Below are 23878 nucleotides of genomic sequence, written 5' to 3'. Positions count from 1 at the left end.
AGCTGTAAATCTAGCCAGTTAACTGTGCTCTAACCGGGGACTGACAGGAAGGGCTTAGGCTCTGTGTGAAGAGGAGATGCAACTGTTGTCCTGTTTCAGAAGCTCTCAACAATGTGCTGAGTGGATGGAGACTCCCAGCAGAACCCTATTAATCATTATGGCAGGGGTGTCTGTTAGGTGGGGACGGGCTTAGGCTCTGAGGGAGCAAAGGGGTGAGATGGAAAAGGGGGTCTAAGGTGCCGATGAGGATCTAGATGTGCTGACAAGAAGAGCGGTAAAGATGTGAACCAAACAAACTAACCCCCACGAGCTTGAAGCGTAAGGAAAAAGAGGTGGGGGCGAGTTGACAGGTTTGGACAACAGAACGTGCTCTGCATGTACATAAGCGATTCCTGCATCCATGCAGGAGTTGTCTCAGTGCTTTCAACTTTTATGCATCACGTCAATCATTTGTTTATCACCTATCATACCATGGTCCGGGTGAATACTCGATTCTGTTTTGCTGCTGGGTGTGCATTAAAAAGTGATAATCCACATGCACACCCAAAAAAGAAGTTCCGGTCATATAGCTTGAATGTTCTATATTACTGCGCTGGCATCTTTTAAACAAACTTTAGTGACATCATTTGGACAAAAACAAGCGGTAAGAGGGAAATTTTCTTTCTGAACTGATGCTTTCCTTTGCTGCTGCAGTCGAGGTTGGTGCTGGCTAAGCGCTGCACCACGTAACAAATAGACCGCTTTTTGTGAAAAAAGCAATCTAAACCAAACAAATAACAAGGATAAAGTACTAAAAATTGATTAAGTATTTTTATTTTTTTGTAAGAGACCATGTTATAAGCGGGTTCATGGCCAACGAAGTGTGCATCAGCAGAAATTAATGCACTTCGCTTTGTGTCGAACAGTTTAGGCTCCCACGGCGTGTGTTAATTTCTAATAATGCACATTTCGTTGGCTATTAATCCTTACTTTTATTTTTTATTTGTATTTAGCCAGGTCATCACGGCCCCTTTTTCAGGAGATATAGTGCTGGAGATGTACCTAAGGGCCATAGTTACTTGGCTTTTACTTTCATGAAATTAGCCCTTTTTGTAAAAATGTTTAAATAAATTTTTTAAGATACCCAAAATTTAGAAAATAAATTCTTGTTTGTACTTGTCAGACTAACAATCTGGTGTAACAGGGGGTAAAACTTATCAGTATGAATATCCAGTTGACATTGAAACCCCAAGTGGCATTGTGTGTTTGTGTTGTAAAATATATCATTCTTGGTGTTTAAGTTAAGTTAAGTAAGATTTTCTAAAAATCCATATGCTAACGACAAAAAAATGTCTTGAAAAATTTTGTACTAGGAAGTTCAGCTTTTTTTTGCTTTGTTTAAGACAAAATACAAAGATTACAGATTACTAACTAGATGTTAGTATTCGATTGTCATTTAGTCTAATTTGGAAAACAGTTAAATAAAAATCCAGAACTGTATTGAAAGATTAGATTAGACTTAGATCAAAACAAACTAGATACAGGAGTATTGTAATGCAAGCATTACATGTAAAACACACTAAGACCTGATGATAGTTGGATTCCTCCTGGTTTAAAGCACTGAGCCATTTGTTTGAAAGAAAAAGAAAAATGAAAGCTTCTGAAAAACCTTCTTAAAAAAAAAAAAAAAACAATGCCCGAACATGTTTGGGGGAAAAACAAACCATCTCTGTCTAATTAACTGAAGCTTTTGACAATTCTAGTAAAATACTGTTACTAGTTTGAGTTTTTAATTTTAGTCAAAGTTGTTTAGTAATCATCAGGTAAAGTATAGAATATTGAGATGCTGTGAGCTCCTGTGTCAGTCAAGCATATTGTTACGAGGTGGTAATTAAAGTTCACAGCAGGAAAGATGGCCTAAGTAAAAAGCCACCCTGCTGTTTGTCCAAAGTTGTTGGACTTTGAGCTGATTTGAAGTGCTCACCGCTGAGTTTGGATCATTAATAAAACAGAGGGTCTTAGGTGGGTTTTGGATGTTTCAGCACCTCTGAATCCAGCACCCACTCCTTGAGGGAGGTCACTTCTAAAAACAGGCTCATGGCACGCGGTGACATGTTGATTGGCTGAAAAGCATTTTCAAGACTGACTATACAAGCATGTATTGACAATTTGTGAAGGTGTTGGGTGTAGGTTTTCACGGTGTAAATGAGTGAGTCTCTAATTTTAGCGAGGTAGAGTTGGTGAGCACCTGATTGTTGTTGGCATGACCTACACAACATGTCTTTGAATAGTTTTGGCCTTTTATTCTGAATAATAAAACTCTTTCAAATAACTTGACTTTGTAATAACCATCAGGAAACTCTGATAATTGTTATATTGTCCTGTCTCAGTTTTTATTTCAGAGTAAAATGTTTTTCTCTCTAAATCTCAGCACATTTGCCTAATGTGTATTAAAAGCTTCAAACAAATAAACAGTTGGACCCTTATTGCTGTTTGTAAACACGACTATTGTTGCCTTCCATTTATCTGTGGCTCATCAGTTCCTTCATTCCTACTCTGTTTACGTCGGCTAGGTTGGCTGTTTTGTTCTGCTCCGAGGACGGATTGAATTCAGACTGCGGAATCTCTGCCCGAACCGAAGCTCAGACCCATTGAAAATAAATCGAGACCACCTCCAAGATGGGTCTGAGAGCAGTTTCTGGTCCGCTTGGGTGTATTCAGACTGAGAATATTTTTTCTGTAATTTTGGGGGAAATGAATCCTGATTCACTTAAAGTGAACCAGGACTGTGTCCAGTCTAAATACACATTTAGAACCAAGGAAATTAGTCAGACTGTGTAGTTATCCTATATGCACTTCCGCATCACGTGCACACCCGTGGGCGCACCTTACTAATGACCAGAGTGTGGCATAAGGTCACTGTATGAGCAGCAGGATTCCCTTTTTATTTTTTTTCCCATCTTTTTAGTACAAAAGGACAAATATTGTTTGCAGCCATGTAGCCAAAAAACTATATTGGCGAGACCCATTAGAAGTTTTTATGAAGCTTTCTTTTAGCTACATTGCACATTGATTGATGAAGTTAATGTTGGACTGTTTTGTTAGACTCATGTCTGCCACAGTGCAAACAACTACTGAAATCTTACAGAAGAGATAGGCTGGTTGTTTTACGCATTTATTATTTACTTAAAAATTACTTTGCACTTTTGTTCATGACTCTCTAACACACGCCTGTGTAATCTTATTTCTTTAGCTGTTCCTTTTCTGTCTATTGGAAACTTGACTTTGAATTGTGAGTTTTAAAAAGCTGGTGTAATTTTAAAGATTTAGATAAATAGTTTTCTACAATGTATTTTATTTGTGTATATGGAGCCCTGGCAGGGAGCAATTCTTAAAATCCGCTGCAGCTTTGATGTTTTATATTCTTTTTCTTCTTCTTTGTCTTTTGGCTGGTCCCTTCAGGGGTCGCCACAACAAATCACTTACCTCCACCCAACCTTATCCACAGTATCCTCCTCGCTCTCACCAACCCCCCTCCTGTGCTCCTTAACTACACCCATGAACCTCGTTTTTGGTCTTCCTCAAGGCTCTTTTTGTTGGCAGCTCCAACCTCAGCATCCTGAAGTTAGCAGCATATAATAAACATAATAATAATACTGTCATGAATACGATTTCCATTTATCGTCTGAATATTGTCAAAAGTATTTAGCAGAATGGAAATGACATTGGAAGTTCAGCATTAAATGTGTTGTGGTCATTTTGGTCTAAATGATTGGACTTAGTTATCAAGCAGATGATGCAAACAGCACTTAAATAAGCAGGGCTCTGCTTGGAAAGAGCTAGATGTTTCAGTCTGGACGGTGTTGGAGTTGTGCTTTCAAATAAGGGTCCACATTAGTATTTCAGTAAGAAAGCATCTTGCTGTCTTGCTTGTGTGGCGCTCACATCCTTAAGCCCTCAGTGTCTCTGTGTGAATCCCACACTGCCTTGATAGACTGGGTTAATAAACCTCTCAGCAGCTATTCCTCACACACACACAGTCTCACACACACACACAGCTGCTTGTTATTTCATGCCCCATAAGGGTGCTGTGACCACAGACATTGTAATACTCATATCCAATTAGTTAAGCATTGCACTGCTGTTGATCTCAAGCTTGGATTCGCTTAGTTTTATATGTCAGATGGCAGAGTTGGTTCTTTTTTGGAAATTTGGATTAAATTCGGAGTTTAGATAATTTGGCAGCCATTGATATTCATTTTCATAATTCTTCGCAGACAGCCCTTCACATGATGTTCAACTTTTGAAAATTGATGTGCCTGAGCCTGAAGGAAAGATTTTATTTTTGCGCAGTCATTTGGTTGTGGTTGTCATCTCCATCCCATTTGAGCCTGGAACAGTGCTTTGGCACAGGACAGTTGACTCAGACTGGGCAACCAGGATTAAAAAAAGCTGTCCTATTTCTGTGCTACAGCTGAGGGCTGAAAAGATTGTATGCTGGAAAGGTGACCTGGGTCAGAGGTTTCTTGTTGAGGGATGGTATGAGGGTGACTGGTGGGTTTGAGGCAGACAGGCGTGCTCACCGGCATGCATGGAAGGGTGGTAAGTATGGTCAAGCAACTGGCTTTGTTTCAAAGTACAAAAACTTAATCAAAAGAAGAGAGCGCATGCAACAGGAGATCTTCAAACCTGTCTACTCACTTCTTTTTAAATAGATCAGTTTTGAGGAAAGCCGCCATGCTGACAGCAGAGACAGTAGACTGACCGCTGTGACTCTGAGCAGCTGACGACAAGAAATGACGAGGGGGTGTTTATTGCTGGAAAGATAAACCTAACAACATGTACTATTACGACAAACACTCAGAGCTCTGTCTGTCCTTTTTAATTGCTTTGCTTTGCACAAATAAAAGACTTGGCTTGGATTCCAAAAAATATATCCAGCGTTCGAAATAAGCAGTTATCCTAATGTCCGAGACAACCAGATTTCACGCAGGACAACCAAAAATGAACCTGATGGTTGTCCGTGTGACAACCTGGTCTTTTATTCAACTTTTTGGTATATCATATTATAACTTTTCAGCACATATAAATATTACTTTATATTTGGAATGCTGTACTAGTCCCAGTCCATACAAGTGTTCTAAATTTTAAAAATACTCATTAGGTTACAGTGTTGGTTAATGTAATCAATTTTCTGATATATTATAGGGTAAGATAAAGTATTTTCATTTGACCGTAACAGTATTTGATTTACATGCCAATACTTTGTGTAACCAGATGCTTCAATATTTAGTAAAATGTTTGTTTTTAATATTTAAAGAGTTTTTTAAATGTCCATCATAAGAAGCAGGAAAGCAAGAAATAAAGATGTAAGTACTGACATCTGAGTAGGTTTCGTTGCTGTTTAATATTGGTATCGAAGGACAACCAAAAATTGGGGAGGACAACCAAATATTACTTGCCAGGTTGTCCGGAGGACAACCATTTTCCCCCCCTTATTTCTAACACTGACATCTATATTATTTTATCGCAAAAGACGGTGTAAACTGCAGTAAGCGGTTACCTTCAATGTATGCACACATGCTAAAAGAATCTCATGGTAACTTTAAGTCTTGAATTAATCAAAAAGAGCCCTCTATGTGTTTGACCAATCGGATGGTAAACTTAATTTTGTTGACCAATTGAATAAAGCCCTTTTATGTTACATGCCTGCCTCCTATGTAGATGTGGGTCATTTGGAGTATAATTTATGTAAATTGTATTAGTAAAGTAAAACTGTTGCACTGAAATGCAAAGGGTGTATCAGTTGTTTTTCGTTTTGCTATTTGGTCATGTATCGCCACTCAAACGTCATTGCAATACTGATCGCTAATGTTGCACATAGCAAGTTTTCATCATATCGTGCAACCTTAGCAAAAGTACTATAAGGCTGGGGTGTTCAGGGCTGTGTAGGGATCAGCCCAGAATGTTCTTCACAAAAAGGCTGTCAGTCTTTCTTAAAATCATTCTCATCATCTTAGGCCTCATTTACTCTCTTCGTCAGAGTCGTAGCTATACTAACTGACTGCAGCATTTGCAAATGGAGCCCACTCTCATACAAGAACATCTGGATCCACCAATCAGTTGGGCTCATGCCTTTCACCTTCTTTGATAAGTTTAGAACACATCATGGGCCTAATGTATGTCTGTTGTTAAACCCCAGGGATAGTTTCAGAGTTGTGGAGATGCCTCGAACAGCTGGGTTCAGTGGGACAACTGAGATTTGTATTGGTCACACAGTGAAAAATCCTAAATTGGTAGCATATGCAGCCACATTGGTTACACCCTTGATATTTGTACTCTACCAAATCTGGCCCTTGTTTCAAAAAGTTTGGACCCCTTTATTGTATGGAGAGGTCATTGGGCAGAACAATCAGGTGTCCCCAACTTTACAGCTGGAGAAAGAAGTCGGTGTTGTTTATTTTATAAGAAAGCTTTCCAATAAGCCGCTGTACTTCTCTGTTAATTCATAAACAAGCACAAATTAAAACAATATGTATTTGGGTTGCATTGCAAATAAATGATCAAATACTTTAGTTTTATTGTTTTAAAGAATTTTTAAACAATGCATCTGCTGTGACATTGCCACAGGTAGGTGCTATCAATATCAGTTTATAATTCATTGTGTGACAAAGAAATGACTCTGCTGTGCCTAAGCAGCGCCTCCATGTCCCAGGCAGCTATGCTCATTTCAGCTATGCAGATATGTCGATGTTGGTTTTAAATTGTAAAAATGCCTGCTCAGCTGGTATGAGCTGGGCATGTCGTGAGTGATGAAATGTAGCTGAATTTATGACTTGGAAAGACTTGTGGTCTGCAGAGGATAAGGGTGAGTGAGAGTCAGTTTAGGTGGAGTAGATGGGAGGTGGATCTGATCTGTGGCTGTGTGTGTGGGGGGGTACAGGGTCAGACTCCAAAGGTTAAGGGAAAATGACCTTGTGCTCTTGTTCACTGCTGGAGATCAGTGTTATTGTTGAAGTCAGCCCCGCCAGTGTTTGTGCTGTTTGACAATTATAAAGAAAAACATTTTTGTTCTAATTTCTGATATATTCCTCAGATAGGAAGCAAAAACAAAGCAGTCCTGTATTGGTGAAAAAAAAGACATTTTAGTATTTGCTGTGCTGATAAGAGCAGTTCCTCTTAAAATGAAGCTGATATCTATTAAATGCTTTTTAAAATCTGGTTGAGGGGCAACAGGGCTAAGCGTATTTTTACTGAATTTATATTGACGATAAAGGATTATTCATATTTCTACCCTCACTTTTAGAAGGCTTGATGTCAAAGCATTAAGCCACCTCAGAGTAATCCGATTGGCAGTCATCGTTTCTTGATTATTACGGGGGGAAAATTGTGAATGTCAACATGCAAAGCACATGGGTGTTTCATGTATGTTCTTTGGTAAAGAAATCCCACAGTATAAAAAAAAGAACTTATATAATTAATATCTCAATTTTATGCTATATTTAAGCTAAATTTGAATAAATATATTTTTGTTTAAAGTTCCACTCTGATCACCTTGTGATGTATTTTCAAAGCCTAGTCTTTTAATTACTATTGTTATTATTATTATTAATATTATTATTATTATTTAGCCAAAATCAATACCTTTGTTGTTTTCTAGGACATAGTTTCTGCAGAGTGGCAGTAGTTCATCAGACTGAGTTGTTGGCGGGTTAACCCTAACCCCCCACCCCCCACCCATTCACGCTGCTTAGAGCTTGGAACAGGGAGCTTTGGCCCTGCCCAGTGCATTTACTACATCATAAATTTTTCTCTTTTTCAAACTTCATTTTTTATTCACTACAGTTTGTGTGACAAAATACTCAGAAATGAAATTTAAGCTTAATTTTCCCAATTATCAGAAAAATGCTACAGCAACCTGTCAAAAACAAGATTTTTATCTGAGTGGGTCTTTAAATGCAAAACCTGTGTGTAAAGGGTTTCTGTCATACACAGTAGATCTTTGGGGCTTTGAAGAAAATATTAAGCTGTGTTAAGATCCAAAAGTTTGGAATCTCCTAAAATGAGTTTGTAAACTGACTTCCTCTAAAATAAGAGAGTTGTGGTGGGTGGTTCACAGACAAAAGTGGATATCTGCGAACATGAATCTGACCAGTTGATTTACAGAGCAGAAAGGTAATCTGTCGAAGATTGCCCTCTTGACAGAATTTTAGGGAGGAATTGGTAACAGTTGAGGTTCTTATAGTCAGTTGGAAATAGTCAGCTTCAACACAGAACGGTTTTATATCAAGAGGATATAAAATTCTCAGAAATTCTCTTCTGACTTGGTACATTATTCACACATTGTGCTTTACTTTCTAGTAGACAATCCAAAAAAAAGATGGTTGGACAAAATTTTGCTATGTGGAATGTTATAGCTAAGGGTCAAACACATGGCAAAAGAGATTTATTTTGTTTTCCGAAAACATTATCATGAGAAAATGCAAGAGAGTCAGGGGGTCCAGGACAAAGTCCTGGTGAACACCACTTTTGTTGGAAGAAGAATAAAATAAAATAAATTGTTAAAAAAATATTTGGGATGGAAACAGTGCTGTTGTACTTTAATTGTTGTCTTTCATCTTGGTAAACATTTGAAAAAAACGGGGCCTAAAATCTTCAAAATTGACCTTGGAGCTCCATTCTTCTTCTTACACAGAATCTTCATTTTAACTCTGAACGTGGTTTCTGTCACTCACACCAGAGATTCACCACACCATTTTCTTTTAAGGTGACAAAAGCGATAACCAATTGTTTTTCTGTTTATCAGAGGTGACATGACCAGTGGCGCAAGGGGGCGAGGAGGCCCTGTGTTTCCATAGCTAAATATACATCCCTGACAGCTCCATAATAGGTTCCAGGAAGTTCAGTCAAAAATAAAAACAAAGCAACATTTCTAGCTGATTGGCTTTGAAAGGCCGTTTTTCCTTGCTGAATGGGAAAAATGTGGACTTCAGCATTCCATGGTCATGATGCCAGTCGGATTGGATAGGCGCAGCCTTGCGTGTGCAGAACAGGACTGGTGTGAGGGAGACGCGCTGCTCTGCAGGAACTGACTGGATAGAAAATAATTTATGTTAGAAACTTCATAGGATACAATGAGAAGATTTACAGATTGAGAAATGGATTTCATCAACCTTTAGTATTATTATTTTTTGTCTTGAGAAGAGTTTTCCTAAAGCTGTTTTTATATTTGTTATAGCTTTTTTCTTTTTATGTACAACAATGAGTAAAACCTCTTAAATGTAAGGTTTTGTTGTTGATCATAGTCACATTTTTCATAAGAATCAGAGTGGAAACCTTATGTTTCTGCATTGTAAAAGATCTATTTTAACTGATGTTTGAAAGTGTTTCAAAGTTGACATGTTTTGTATCTGCAGTGCATCTGCTGTACACACAGTGATCTCTCTTCAGCTGCATGTTGGATTGGACAGAAAACCAAGTTTATTCCTCTTTACCCTTGTATCACTTTGATTAGAAATGTTAGTCATGCATTTTTAAGGTGAAAGCTGTCCCTTGACCACTTCCCATTCACTCATCTGTTCCACAATGGTCCTGCAATCTCTTATGATGAGGCAGCGTTGCAGCTTGGTGTAGAATTACTGCAGTGCTGGAAAACGCTGCAGCAAACTGAAGTTAGTTTTGTTTGTGTTTCCTTTTGTTCCTTTTTGCCTCTCAAGTTTAGTTAAATGATGTGCTGAGAGATGCTTTATGACAAAGAGCAAGCCCCGGGGAAGTGCGCTTTCTTTGTGAGTGGAGGCGAACCGCCATGTGAACAGGAGTGAAGTAGTTCATTTTTCTCTCCGGGCAGACACTCCACTCCGCCTCAAGCTCAAGTGCCAAGAAAAACAAGGAAACAGATAGCATCTTTTAGCAAGGCAATTTAATACTCAATATAGAAACAGTAGTTGGGATGTTTTTATTTGTGCTATACTGGAAAGAGGAAGACACTTTTTATGCTAATATATTTTTAATTTGAAGGAATGGAGTTCGGTTTGACTGCTGCCTCTCAACTAGTCTCATCGCTCCAGGATGGAGGCATGGCTGACATGCACGCTCACTGGGGAGTCATTTATGACAGTTGTCGCCTCAGTTGCTAAGCCAGCCTGGACCATCTCTGTCTTCTCTGAGCAGGGCATTTCAGTGGCCCTATGGATGAACCTGATATCTTTAATGTTCCCCTGCTGCGAAAGCCTGCGTGTAGTCGAGGCCTGGAAATGTCCCCTAGAAGCCTCTGTTGCTCTAAAGACACCAAGCGTTACCATGGTGACCACGACCTGTTGCTTTTTGAGAAACTGTGCTAAGCTTACAAATCTCTGTAAAGTTGGCTGCAAGAAGGAAGGAATCCTTTTCAATGTGACACTACAGCAGTTGTTCCGTTTTGTTCACATGTGATTTTTTTTTTAAATTTTCTTTTTCAAGGAAAGAGCTCATTATATAGTTAGTTATCTTTGAATCATTGTAATCTTCTTCTTCCTCTTTCGGCTTTTCCCATCAGGGGTATGAGTTGCGTGAAACTCAATGTTGTTTGAAGATGGTCAGGTGAAACAAGTGGATTTAAATCAAGTGATCAAGGAAAAATGCTGTAAACAAATGTATAAATGTGAAAGCCTTGTTCCTTATTAATAATGCAGTAGTTCATTTCTCTGAGCTTTTGCTGTTGGTACTCTGTTATCTGTTTGTATTTTTGCTGAATTACATTCAGGATGTAATAACTATTAGATTGAAACAGATTGCCTTTCTGTCTTGCTTTTAATGAAAGGATTCTTTTTCATCCTCCCACAGTGTTTTCATACACAATTTTAGTAAATAAAGTGATTTAATCGATTGATGGAAGAGAAAAGGGGCTTTGCTGTCAGACCAATTGGTTTCCTTTGACCACAGACCTTTCAGTGTGTGGACTTGACTAGTTTAGATCAGTGTTGATCAGTATGCACAGTCCAGTGAGTGATGCTGTTTGGTAAGAGACTGACCAGCTGCCTGCTGGGAAACACCCATTGCTCTGTTGTTTCCCCCAAACCACCCACTTCTTCAGTCCAGGGTAAACTGAAACAGCCTAGATTAGTATTAATCCCTCTTAATGCAGTGGCTCATGATATAGTCATTAAGTGACTTGAGACTAAGCCATCCCACCTAACTGCTGTGATTTATTAAACATACACAGAGGATTTGCTGTCAATGCTGGGTGAGTATAAAGTGGGCACCCCATCTAAATACAGTGATGTCAGCCTATTAATACTGATGAGCTTTGCTGTGAATGGTTGGAGATCAGAGAGCTCTCTAAGATGAAATTGATCACCAGGATCCCTGCTGAATCCTGCTTTCCTGCCTCTACTCTGCATCCTTCAATTCTTTAAAATGAACATTAAAGGGCCAATATCATTTTTTAGAGTAGACTATATCCATATATATGATTTGGCACACTAAAGAATGATTTTTAAATATTGGTTATTTGTGCAGTCCATTTTCCTACCCAGAAGTAAGACGACTTGATCTCTGAGGCATCGCCTTTCTCTCCTTGTGGGTGCCGCCCAATTTATGACGTCACCCTAGAGTCGGCCTCTTCAGCATGTCTGCGTTTCTCCCCGAAAACAAAGTCCATCCAAACGTTTGCAAAGAAGAATGTGCATATTATGCATATAAAATGAAAGCGTTTTAGCTGATCACCACCAGCTCAGTGGAGAAAGTTGGTGTGTGTTAGCCTGGGGGCGGTGCTGGCTGTGCAGTCTATTCTTGGAAGGGGCTGTTCTCACTGCTCGATGGCACAATGTGAGAGAATTGGAGAATTGGGAGGGGCTGGTGCTCAGAGTGCAGGTTTTCAGAGGAATACTCAGAAATGCCTGAACAGATCAAAATACCGCTTTGGGATTGTTTATAGTGAGGAAAGAACATTATAACACACTTAAAATCTCAATTTAAATAGATGATAACGACCCTTTAAGATAAAGCCCCATTAAGCAGAATTGAACATAAATACAACAGATGAGAGCTTCCTGTTAAAACTTGACATCTTTTTGATGGGTTAAGACTTCTTCTCTAGTTCTTATTAGGAAGACTGACTGTTATATTACGTTCTGTATTTTCTTTAGAAAGAAAAGAAATAGCTCATCGCCTCAAGAGCAAAAATAGGGGAAATATTTGATTCTATTATAACTGTTAGTAGTATTAGTAGTTAAAGCAGGTATAATTAGTGACACATGACATGAACATGTATAACACGTTCCTTCAAATAAAAAACTATTAATTGTTGAGAACAACAGTTGTTGCCCTGCTAGTCTGTTAATCTGGCGTAACTCGTGGGTAGTCACAAGAGTTCTGATTTTTTTTTAGCGTGGCAAACTAGAGCCAGAATTTTTGTTTTAAATGACCAAAGATGAAATAAAATGTTTGGAGTTTAAAGCAAAACATTTTTCCAACATGTTTTCTACCTTTTTTCTGTTTTTATTTTGTTTTTCTTAAGGGGCGTTTTCCTAAACGGTAGCAGCGTTGAGCAGTAGAATAACCCGGTGTGGTAGCAGACTTGCTCATAATTCTCTGTGCGGTGTACTCTTGTTGGAACTAAATTGTGTCTTGTGTGGATGAAGTGGACTGGCCATATACAGTGCATGGTTTTTCCGATTCCCCCCCCGCACCCACGGGAATGCTATTAGTGGGGAGCTGAAGGAGTGCAGCAGGTGAAACCAATAAGGACAAATACGAACACACACGTGTGCGCACAGACAAACACATACACACACAGACCTTGTTGCAGTTCAGTTTTGCTTTTATGGCGCTGGCTGCTCAACTGCAGCCTTTTTCGACATCTCACAGATTTCAGGCTGTGAAAAGAAATGTTAGTTGATTTTGAAATTTGCTGCTCAAGGGCCAATGCTACATCATTTATTTGCAACTCTAAAGTTGTTTTTTGTATTTTTACATATCCGTTGACATGCATCTAGCTTTCACTTTATACATTTTAAACATCTGTGAATTACAAATCTTAAAATTTCAAAAATGTTGCATTGTTTTAGTTTTTGTTTAAAACACCGTTTCACGACTTTTTCATTTTAGCCGGACCAGCTATGTAAACTCTGTTAAGAAAAACATTACATACTAATGTAAACCTGTATGTGGAAGCTCTAGCTCCTCCTCCTCCTCCTCTAAAAACCCATAGTCTGCCTCCTCCTCTTTTAAAAACGCATCCTCAATCAATGTGGAGTAGTGTAAGACTCACTAACAGTTTATGAGAACTGGACTCGGTGAGTGTGATGTCACCCATAGAAAATGGTGTACTTACTTCTCCAGCAAAATGAAGTCAATTCATTTGCCTTTTTTTCGCATTATCACGAATGTAAAAAAATGTATCGGACCAAGAATGGTTATTCTGGCAAGTAGAATGCAGGGGTTGACATAGCCCAGAAATTTGCACTGGCCCACAGGGCCAGTAGTTTTTGAAAGTTACTGGCCCGACACCGCGCACAGCGAGACCCGCCGCTCCGCAGGTGCTTGCAACTTTAGGGGGGTCGGGGGCATGCCCCCCCGGAAAATTTTAATATGGTGCAATTTGGTGCATTCTGGTGACATCTAGCACTTATTTATACACTTTTCAATGACTAAAAATAGAGCATATCAAACTTAAATCTGCTCTAGTCTGTTTCAGATGTTTTGAAGAGAGCGCTGCAGTGTAGTAGGTAACACTAGTTCAGAAGTTTTCATGCTGCTTCTAATCACTGCTATTTCACATTTGTTCCTAATCAATAGTTAAGAAGTTTTATTGACTTTTTTGCCCTGACTGCCTTAAGGTTCTGCTTTTTGTTACTGTTGCAAAGTTACATTTACTTTTTAGTTACTTTAGTTACCTAATTAAATTAAATAATTGAAAAATTAAATACAATTAAATTACTGAGATCATTCAGCTAACTAGAAATACTTACTGCTTACAGTGTTGTAAAGAAAAACAAAATTAAGTAGTTTGACCTTATACTCCATTTGAGTCTGAGATTCAGGTATTTGGAGTTGCCTTTGATTCTTTGACATTCAGCTTAAAGCTTAGTGCATACAGTTTCATTTTCAATGCATTCATTAAATATCTTGCTGTCCATACTACTAATTAATAACTACTAACATATTCCTATCTATTCCTGCCATGTCTTCCACATCTCTGACATGCTTCAGTCTCTCTTCAGTGACGGTGTTGGATTTATGATCATCGCGGTGAAAAACCACCAGGGGGCGCGCTGATGTGTGTGTCAGTTTAAATATATCTGCCTAAAATGTAATAATAACCCACTGGCTTGTTCCTTCGTTGTTGCTGTTTAACATTGTTTAGGATTGAATTGTTACATTCAATAAAGTTTGGGAAAAAAAATTGAGTGAGTGCGTGCCGCGTGGTGCTCGGCAGTGACAGCCGCGCGCGCAGGCGGGAGAGGAGGAGAAGAGTGATAAAAGGTTTCCCATAGAAACCCTTGAAGTCTGAACACAGGACTAGCAGAAAAAGTGAATTATGAAGACGAGGTAAATCTACACGTTTTCGCAAAATATACTTTATTGTAAAAGGTGAAAAATGTATTAATTGTTAGATATTTTAGTGGCCCGAGCGGACAAGTAAAAAATAAAGTCTTGTGGTCCGTACTGCTCGAAAAACAGGACCGGGCCAGCGGACAAATGGCTATGTCGAGCCCTGGAATGACTGAGAAAACCTGTTTATTTCTCAAAGTCTATTGGATTTTGGCTTCTTGAAGCCAGCAGGTACTTCCTGTTTGGAATACGGGGGGGGGGGTGTCACTCATTCCAGTTTTCATATAGTCAGTGGTATGACTTCTCGTTAAGTTACATGGCTTCTGCCACACACGGCTGCTATCAGTTAATAGAAATTGTAATTTTTTCCCCGCCCAACATCTAAGCCAAATCACACTGAGAGCTACAAGCGTTGGTTTTTAACAGATAGATGGAAAAGGTGTCCCTTGCTTGTTTTTCTGCAAATAGAGGTGATAATACTAGCCTGTTGTTTGTAAAGGAGTGGTCATTGTGACGGTGCAAACACACACTGAAGGAAGATGAAAGGGAATTATTGGGGTTATATTTCAAGGTTTAAGGGATTATTTAAGGCATGCTGTGCAGAGAATTATCTTTGTTTGAAACATTGCAGCTATATCTGAAGTCCAATTTAACTAGTAAGTGAAAGATCCTCTTGAATTAAAGTGCTTTAACTCAGTGATAACAACGTTGCCTTCCTAAACAACATGACCCAGACATTCAAGTATGATTCAGGAAGAAAACAAGTACATTGAGGCTGATGGCCATCCATCACAGTAGAACAGCAGGCTGCAAAACCCATTAACTGGGTATTGGGGCCTAGCCAGCTTCCTTCTGGAATAATGTGCTCTCTGTGCAAAGCATGCAGCATTTAAAATACATTTTGGGTCAGGATAACAGGTGCAGAGCATCCCAGCAGTTGACGTACAATGGCCAGACAAAGTTTACTCATGAAATCATCTTCTGCTTTTTTTTCTTTCTTTCATTGCACCTAGGTTTTCTCTACGGCTGTTTGAGGGTTCAAAGCTTGAATGTAAACCAGTGTTTTATTGCACAACTGGGCTATATTTCAGTTTTAGTGACACAGACACTTAACTTATTTTTCCATGTTTTTTTTATGCTTGAAGATTTGACAAAATAAAATATTCCGATTTTTGTAATCATTAGATTTCCTTGCTTTTTCGTAGTTCCATAAACGGATATGCGCGACTTTAACTCATCTGCTCTGAATAACTTCCTGTATTAGTTTTAGTTTTGCTGATAGGCTCATACGGCCACCTCAAGGGACGAAATAAAAATATAGCGTGTCATTGCCGTTTTTGTGGTAAGTGTATTGTAAGGTATTCGTTAGTTGCACGCTATTATGACATACGGGTGATGTTGTCGTCCGGTGCTTTACACCACACCTTACTGACCGAGCACAAATGCTGCATGCACGACCTCATGTGATAAGTGCCGGTAAATTGCACTTTCTAATTTCCTCGTTTCTAACAGTCAGGCTGCATGCGCGAAGGCTTGCGTGAACAGCACTTACAAGCCGTTTCGCCATCTGCAGGATTTTTGAAAAGATGAGAAATCTGTACGACATGTTTGTCGCTTGCAGCAAGCCCGTAGAGAAATGTACATGAAGAGTTTTGCTCTACGGGCTCACTGAGCAGTCTACAGCCATGATATTTTGTGGGGGCCATCTCCGTGTCCTGCACAGGTTTGCCCATTTTCTTTTTTACCTCCACGCAGCCTGTATCCACCGGTAAGGACAGCTGTGACTAAACCTTTACTTTTGCATTGCTGCTCATAGTCTGCATGATTGATGAAATATATGTATTTTTAATAAAAAAAGGTCATCTTAATTACACAATAGACTTAAGTTTGATGGCGACACAACCTTAAAATGCCTTATTCATCATAGATCTAATCTTAAGAAACTGCAATAAAAGTGATAATTATACAAACCGGTATTTAAGATTATGATGTAAAAAGACATCTAAGTGTGGAATCTCCTTTGGATTGTTTATCTACATCTGAGAGCAGATTTTGGCTTACAGATGGATATTACAGTTGGAATATCCTGATAAATGCAGTCATTTATTTTATTTTATTTTTTTTCCTGGAGCTTGTAGGTACTTTGTGGTTGATATGTTTCTGTCAAAAACACTGCATGAAAGCTTGGGTAAATATAAATGCAAACTATGAGGTCTGTCAGGAAATTGTTTGCTGTAGCGACTAATGTAGCAGTCCTCGCAAGCATTTGGAAAAGTTTTAATTTCTCCTGGGCTTTTCAAATTGGCTGTTTAGGTTGCACTGTGGCATTGTTCCAGGCATCTATAAAATACCAGTGTGGCTCCATGAAATGACCATATGGAGCTCCATAGCATTGTTCCATCCTAATTGCCCCTTCTACAAGTGTCAATTCCATTCAGAAGAATACAGGGACCAGCAGCAGAAAAGAAGACTGAATGAAATTAGGGTGGGGAATGAGGGCTAAGGTGGGCTGACTTTTATCAAATTTCTCCTGACAGATGGATAAAAATGCTGCTGTGCAAGACTTTGTTCAGTTGATGTGCAGCAGAATCCTCCATGGATTTCATTTAGCAGCACTGGTCTTGTTAAAGTGTTGTCTCTCTGCTCAGCACCAGGAGCTTTGGCAATGCAATCAAGGACCCTGACTCTTAAATTTAGCAGCCAGCGAGGTCCAGATCAATAACCATCAGTGTTTGGTTTTGGGCCGCTGCATCGGTCAGAGAGAGGGGGGGCTTCCAACCCTCCCTCATATTTGGCATCTCTTCTCCCCTCTTGTGTTGCGCTTTGTAGCAGATGCAACTTGATTTGGTCCAATATTAGTGAAGCTTTCCCACAGTTTATCAGCTTAGTTCTGCATGTTCATGGTGCACAAGCAGCTGAATGTTTCTCTGTAAGGGTTGAGGTTACTGCATGCATGTGTTTTACAAGATATTTGCTGATGTTTACTTGAAAATGACACACTAATCTAAACTTTTTAATTGATTTGGCCTCTTCACCATGCTTTTAATGAACCGCACATAGCACAAGCTTATGTGTATTAGCGGAGGATCACAGTGATCATACAAATCGGCACACAAACAGAGCAGCTTGTATAAAGAGAACATAGTCACAAACTCTTGTTTGATTGATAAAATAGATTAAATTTACATAAATAATAAATATTACTAATCAGTCTTTAATTTGTCTTTCATTAGAGAGGTTTTCTGTCACGTTTTCTTGTGTTTTCATTGTGTGGATGAAAATAAACCTGGAAACCTAAGCGTAGATGTTCTGACGCTAAGACAAATCCCACATTCAGGTCTTCATCCATTTGTTATTGAAATAAATTCACAGCAACCCATCGGCTGAAGTCAGTCATGGCAATTTTCTATTTCTCCTTCCCAACAGTTGAAGAACCAATACATTTTCAATGTTATCAGTGTGCCACCTCCTCCATTATAGAAAACTGCTGCACACATGCATTCAAAGGCTGCCTAGTTATAGCCAAGATAATTGACTTTTTGTATGGATAATTGACTTTTTTGTTTGTATAGTCTGACGCACCGAGAGTCTCCATTAGCTGCATTTGTTTCATCCAACAATAGCTGGTAAATAAACAAAGGTTGATAAAGTAGTCCACATAAGTGTTGGTTCAATATCTCCTAGGTTAAAGCATATTTATTCAATGTATTTCAGAAGAGAAATAAAACCATTATCTTACAGTTTTTGGTTCCAAATCCCCCTAGAAACAAAACTCAAGCTTCCTCACTGTAGAAAGGTTTTTATTACTATTTTCAGTATCCAACATGTATGTAACTGATTATTGATCCAGTTGAAGAAAACATGTGCTGTCGTAACAAAATCTAAAACACAAATACTTGGCCTCTATTCTTTTAATGGTGGGTTCATTCATTAGCTGATTTGCAGATTTAATTTGAATGTGCTCTTTTTCTGATTCTCGTTCAGTACAGACGTGTTTTCTGTGCATGTTAGTCTTAAAATTGAAATAATTGTGTTTTGAATTGAGTGCAGTGAGTTTATTTGTTCTCTTTACAGTATTGCTCTGTTATTTGCTAAATAAGATTTATGCGTTATACTGAGATCCACCTCCTATGTTCTATGCCTTTTCTGCTCCACTGCCAATATATGTGCATGTGTTTAAGATGGCTTCTGGTGTGCGGTAAGCTGACCTCACCCTTAGATGCTCTCTTGGGGCAGAGGTTCCTCTTGACTCTCCTCTAGCCCTTCTTTGCTGGGGTCATTTGGAAAGGTAATGCATACATGGCTGGATACTCTCACTATCAGAAAGATGGACTCCACTATGGTAAACGCACCTAGGATTAGGCTCATTGTAATGGTTTTATTTCCCAAATCTTTTCCCCAATTAAGCTCAACTTCAGTTGAACTCGTATGCATTCTAAAATCAGGGCTGGTTCCTGACATGTTTAGCCTTTAGATAACAGCATGCGTGGCTGGATGAGCCACCTTAAGCCTGTCTTTTTGTATTTTGGGTCAATGTCAGCTAGAGGTCAGTCTGGTTATGGGATGATTGCCTCACCACAGCTACAGCCATCCTTATTTATTTCATTCTACTTTGTGAGCTTGGCAGATGGAGCTCAAGTGTAGAGCTTGTATTTAGACGTTATTTAAGAAGATTGGTGGTGGCCACCGGCAGGACGCTCCTTTCAGCCCCGCGCTCACCGATGGCCAGCCAGATCAATATAACACAATTGAGTTTTCCAATCTGTGGTCTTTGGAAAGGCAGCCATGGCACTTACAGGGTGATCGCCTTTGATGAAGTCTTCATCAGGATCTATTGACAGATTCATTTGAGCACCTTCCATCTCACCCCCACTACATGTTTTTTCCCCCTCCTGTAAAGTAATGGGACGCTAAAACCCGGTTTAAAAAGTTTTCTGACAGCTGACGGACAGATGCAATGCACTAAGTTTTTTTTTTCTTTCCTCATGTTAACATGTATTTATGCTCATGTAAATGAGATTTATGTTTTGTCACATCTCTGATGCAGTCATCTAGATACACATACTTCTGCTGCTGCTGCTGTTAAACTAAAACTGTTCGAGATTTAAATGTGAAAAACAAATCAAAATGAAACACCACATGGAAAAATATTCTCTAAGGCTCAAAGTAAAAGATTTGCTTTTGAAAGCAAGACCTTAAAGCAACCTGGCGACTGATGAAGGGACTGTGTAAATTCCTAAATTATTTCATATTTAATTTCTAAACAAGCCACAGGGTACTGGATATCACAAACTAATGCACGGCAGTCGCACATGCTCAGTCTGAAATTGCTTGGACACTATCCTCTGCGCTTTCATGTGCAGGTTGTTTTTTCTTGCCTGGAGTGGGGCCGCTCTTCAGAAAGCTGTAATCCTCACAGTATTGCTGTGGCAAGCAGTCCTCTGAGACAACATAGCACCGCAGCCTGCGTGACTCTGCTCATTTTCCACGTTGTTGTTTTACCTGTTTTGTGTTTTTGCATCCCCCTCCTGACCTCCTTTATCTTGTGAAAGAAAAAGACTTTTAAAGTCAGGCTGGATTGGATGCAGGAGTGTTCCCACACTGAAATGTTCAGTTTTAGAATGTGACACAACTCCCTCCATCTGTCTTTGGGAAGTTGCGCTGTGCTTTGACATCACAGTCAACACTGCTTTTAGATTTTTAGTGTCCAGTGTTTCTGGTTAACTTAATAAAAAAACTTCTTTATTCTCAGTGTAAAAGGGAAATGAGGGAACCACACTTCACAGACAGAAGACTTTTTAATGTATGCTTCTTTTGAAAACACAGACAAAGCAGTTAGAAATGGATAATATTTAGCTCGGTCTTTTCCACTCTGCCATCTCTGTCCCTCTGTGAAACTACCAGAACACAAATATATCACCAGATCCCGGCATGGCAGCTGCCCCTGTTATTTCTGTTGTAAACTCTTCACACTGGCGGCGGCTGGCTGAGTGTCAGCATTGGGCTGTTGCTAACAACAACTTTTTTTGACTTATCTAACAACGGCTCTTTAGATATGTTCGTTTTTTAATGACTAATGTTGTAATATTTGGCTGACCTCAAAAAGAATCATGGACATGTAAATGTTTTAACTGTTCAAGCTTTAAGGAATCTCCAGTGGATCTTCTTTGCTCTTCATGTCTGAAAAAAGATCAAAATGCAGCCATGTTTCCAGTTGACCACAAAGCAGCTATCAGACAAAGTCAAAGATCCTTTTTAAAAAATGTATGTGCTTTTTCTCACTCCATTTTAATGTCGGCATCCATAGCTGACGTTAGCTCTTGGCCTCTAACGATTATTAAATAAGAGGAAAACGTGAAGCCCGGTGAAAGCGATTCTATGCTGGAGTGCTAGGTAATGGAGCATAGTCTTAAGGATTCTTTGAGGAAGAATCTGGACTCTGTCTTAAGATTTTCATCATGTCTGTTTTTTTAGCACAATCAATGATGGAAACGGTTATCTTTTTTTGTCGTGATTTATTTATTGTTGTAATGATCTATTGTTCCTTTTGTAACAAAAATATCAATTGTATGTGTGGTACGGCACACTTTATGCAGATGACTGTGTCTGTTATTTTGATACTGTCAGGAACACTTTGTAAAGAAACATTTAATAAGCGCACACTCTTTAGTCTGTAAGCTGTTATTTAATCTTCATGTGATCACTTTCATTACGCAGCTCAAGGCTCTCCTTTAGCAGGGTTAGGTACTTTGCAGTATTTTTCTTGGCTCATTTAGTGCCTTGATCATAAATGGTGGCCATTCTGATCTTTCATCATCTGTACCACAGTGGAAGGACATTTCCCTCCCACTCCGCTTTGCAAAGGTTTGTTTCTTGCTGGAGATGTTTGAATCTAACCCCTGACTTCCTCATCACAAATGTGTTTGATCTGATGTTGCTTATGCGTGACTGGCCTGTGGGCTGTCTTCTTTTTCTTTTTCAGAGCTCTCAGATGTTGAACCCAACATTTTTCTGAGACCCTTTCTGGAAGTCGTTCGCTCTGAGGACACCACTGGACCAATCACAGGCCTCGCTCTTACCTCTGTCAACAAGTTCCTCTCCTATGGCCTTATTGGTGAGAAATCTGAACACTAGCGTAAGATTTACAGTCATGGGGTGGTATTGGTGTTTGAAACAGGAACAATCAGGAAGAAAAGCATGTCTATTTTTTAATTGATTCAGTCATTCAAAGACATAAAAAACTGTGCTTACACCTTTAGTTTAAAAGGAAATGTGAAAAAATACAATGGTAAATGATTTCATTATGACTACATGTCATTATGGCACAAAGAGGAGGTGCTTTTGTTATTGAAAAAACATGTTTTCAGCTTGTTACTGCAATAGAAGAAATCGTTTGACACACAGGTTGTAAAATGGTCACTGACATACCAAACGTCTTTAACCCACACTCATACTTTCAAACAGACTTAAGCCCTGCAGGTTTCCATCAGACCATTAATGGTTGCTATAAATACATTATTTGTTTTTTCTGACTGACTGGAGATGTTTTACACCATTCTTGAACTGGTGCCAAACTAAAGCTTTCCAATAACCGAAGTCAAAGATTTTCACTTTTTTATATCCTATGCTCACTGTTTGATAAAATAATGATCTTAAATCTTTGACTCGTTTTATAGGTAAGGTTTTTAGGGACCTTTTCCCTGTTTATATCCTCTTTATTAAACATGTTTGCCTCATGTTAAACTCCTCATAATGAAGCTGATGGAGCTCCTGCTGCTTCATCTTGAAGCAGATCACATGCAGGTTAAGTTTTTACCCATCAGGTTATCACATACCTGCTGAATTGGAGCTGAAGTAAAAATGTCTTCATCTGTCTCAAAATAGTCTTCTGCAGTATGGCTTTCTAAAACATGCTCACATGGTTCATAGTATGTTATATTTATTGTTTTCCTTTCACTCTTAAATATCTGCTGTCTCTCAAATGTATTCCTTTTTCTATCCTCAAAGCCGTAAATCTACTGACAACCTTGGTGGCCTCCTGGAGCTGAGTTTTTCTCTGGTTCAGTGTTGTTCCATGTTGCTGTAGAGTCAGAGCGGGAATGTGAGCAATGTGCTCCTCTCAGGACTGAAGCAGAGGCTGGCCAATAGTCAGGACCGCCTGTCCTGATTAGCCTCATCATGAAAATATGGTCTGCCAGTTGTTGAGTGTGAAATGAGCATGCCTCACCAGATGTTGGGTTCCTCGGTGGGTGCTGATTCGTCCTCACAGTGCTGTCAAAACAGCTGCAGCCACTAATGCAGTGAAAGCCCAAAATTCTAGCAATGTACCTCGAATACGTTTTTATACTTGTAGTAGCTTAAATCAGTTGTACTGTGTTATTGTATCATAGCCTCAAAATGTTTAGGACGTCTACTTATACAGAAAGTTGTTGAGCTAACTCAGACCAGCAGGAGGGATATTACATTTGATGAGTGTTTGAATATATGTTGGACTTTCACCTTCACATTTACTTCAGATTGTAATCCAGCAATCCCTGTCTTTATAGCAGCCCCTCGTCACCATAGTTCTATGGGAAGAACAAGGCTGTCTGTACAGCTTCAGGTTAACTGTTGTTGTTTTTTTCTTGAATCAGTAATAACAAAATCATTGTGTCTAATGCCTCACATTTAAAGTACAGTCTGACATTTTTTTGCTATGCTTAGCTGTTAAGCAAAGGTGAGGTATCTCAACGGCAAAATCAATCTGAGCTTGGAGAAAGTGACTGAAATCCCACAGAGATCAGGGAGCAGTTTCACTGCAGAACTTCAAAGGATAGTCTGATCATTTTCTATTGCTGGTCATTTTATACGGCCGAATACAGAACAAGTTCATTTGCCGTTTCTCTGAAGCAGTTCGCACATGCATAACTTAACTCAACAGGTAGGAGGAGAAGCTACTCGGATGAGCAGTAGAAAAACCTTTAAAGCACAGTTGCCCCTATTACGCTATTATAACTTTCTTGTGGTGCCTTTGAAGACTCTCATTCATCCAGGTTGGTTCCATTGTAGGGCTGTCATCTGGAATTGGTTTCTTGTGGTGAATATTAAAGACATGGTTTGTCCTTGCTGACCGTGCCAGAAACACCCAAATAACACCTTCTTTAACTATTCGACTCTTTACATAATCAACATGAAGCAGATGGTTCTGATGCAGAAAAAGAAGTTTTTGATGGTGGTTTTGCACCAAAATGCAACACGTAAAGTATTGCATAACAGCGCAAAGCCGTTTTTCTCTGACAGAATCAGCTGGTTTATCTTGATGGCATAAATACTTCACTATTGTAAAACATTGCATGTCAGCGCACGGTTACATTTCTGCCGTTGTTCT

The 23878-nt window shown here is 39.1% G+C and overlaps 1 protein-coding gene across 6 annotated transcripts in view; it reads left to right on the top strand.

Annotated features, from left to right (window-relative positions):
- Positions 1-23878, top strand: part of gbf1 (golgi brefeldin A resistant guanine nucleotide exchange factor 1) — an 80465-nt gene that overhangs the window by 14223 nt on the left and 42364 nt on the right. For all 6 annotated transcript variants that reach the window (XM_078932287.1, XM_078932286.1, XM_011484061.4 and 3 more), the window contains exon 4: positions 21494-21625. In XM_078932287.1, the coding sequence (XP_078788413.1) occupies positions 21494-21625 (132 nt within the window). The remainder of the gene's footprint in view (positions 1-21493; positions 21626-23878) is intronic.

The sequence above is a fragment of the Oryzias latipes genome, chromosome 15, assembly GCF_053564925.1.
Source record: "Oryzias latipes strain Hd-rR chromosome 15, Olatipes_Hd-rR_3.1".
NCBI classification, from domain to species: domain Eukaryota; kingdom Metazoa; phylum Chordata; class Actinopteri; order Beloniformes; family Adrianichthyidae; genus Oryzias; species Oryzias latipes.
The sequence above is the reverse complement of the archived record's forward strand: the minus strand, read 5'-3'. Positions and strand labels throughout refer to the sequence as shown.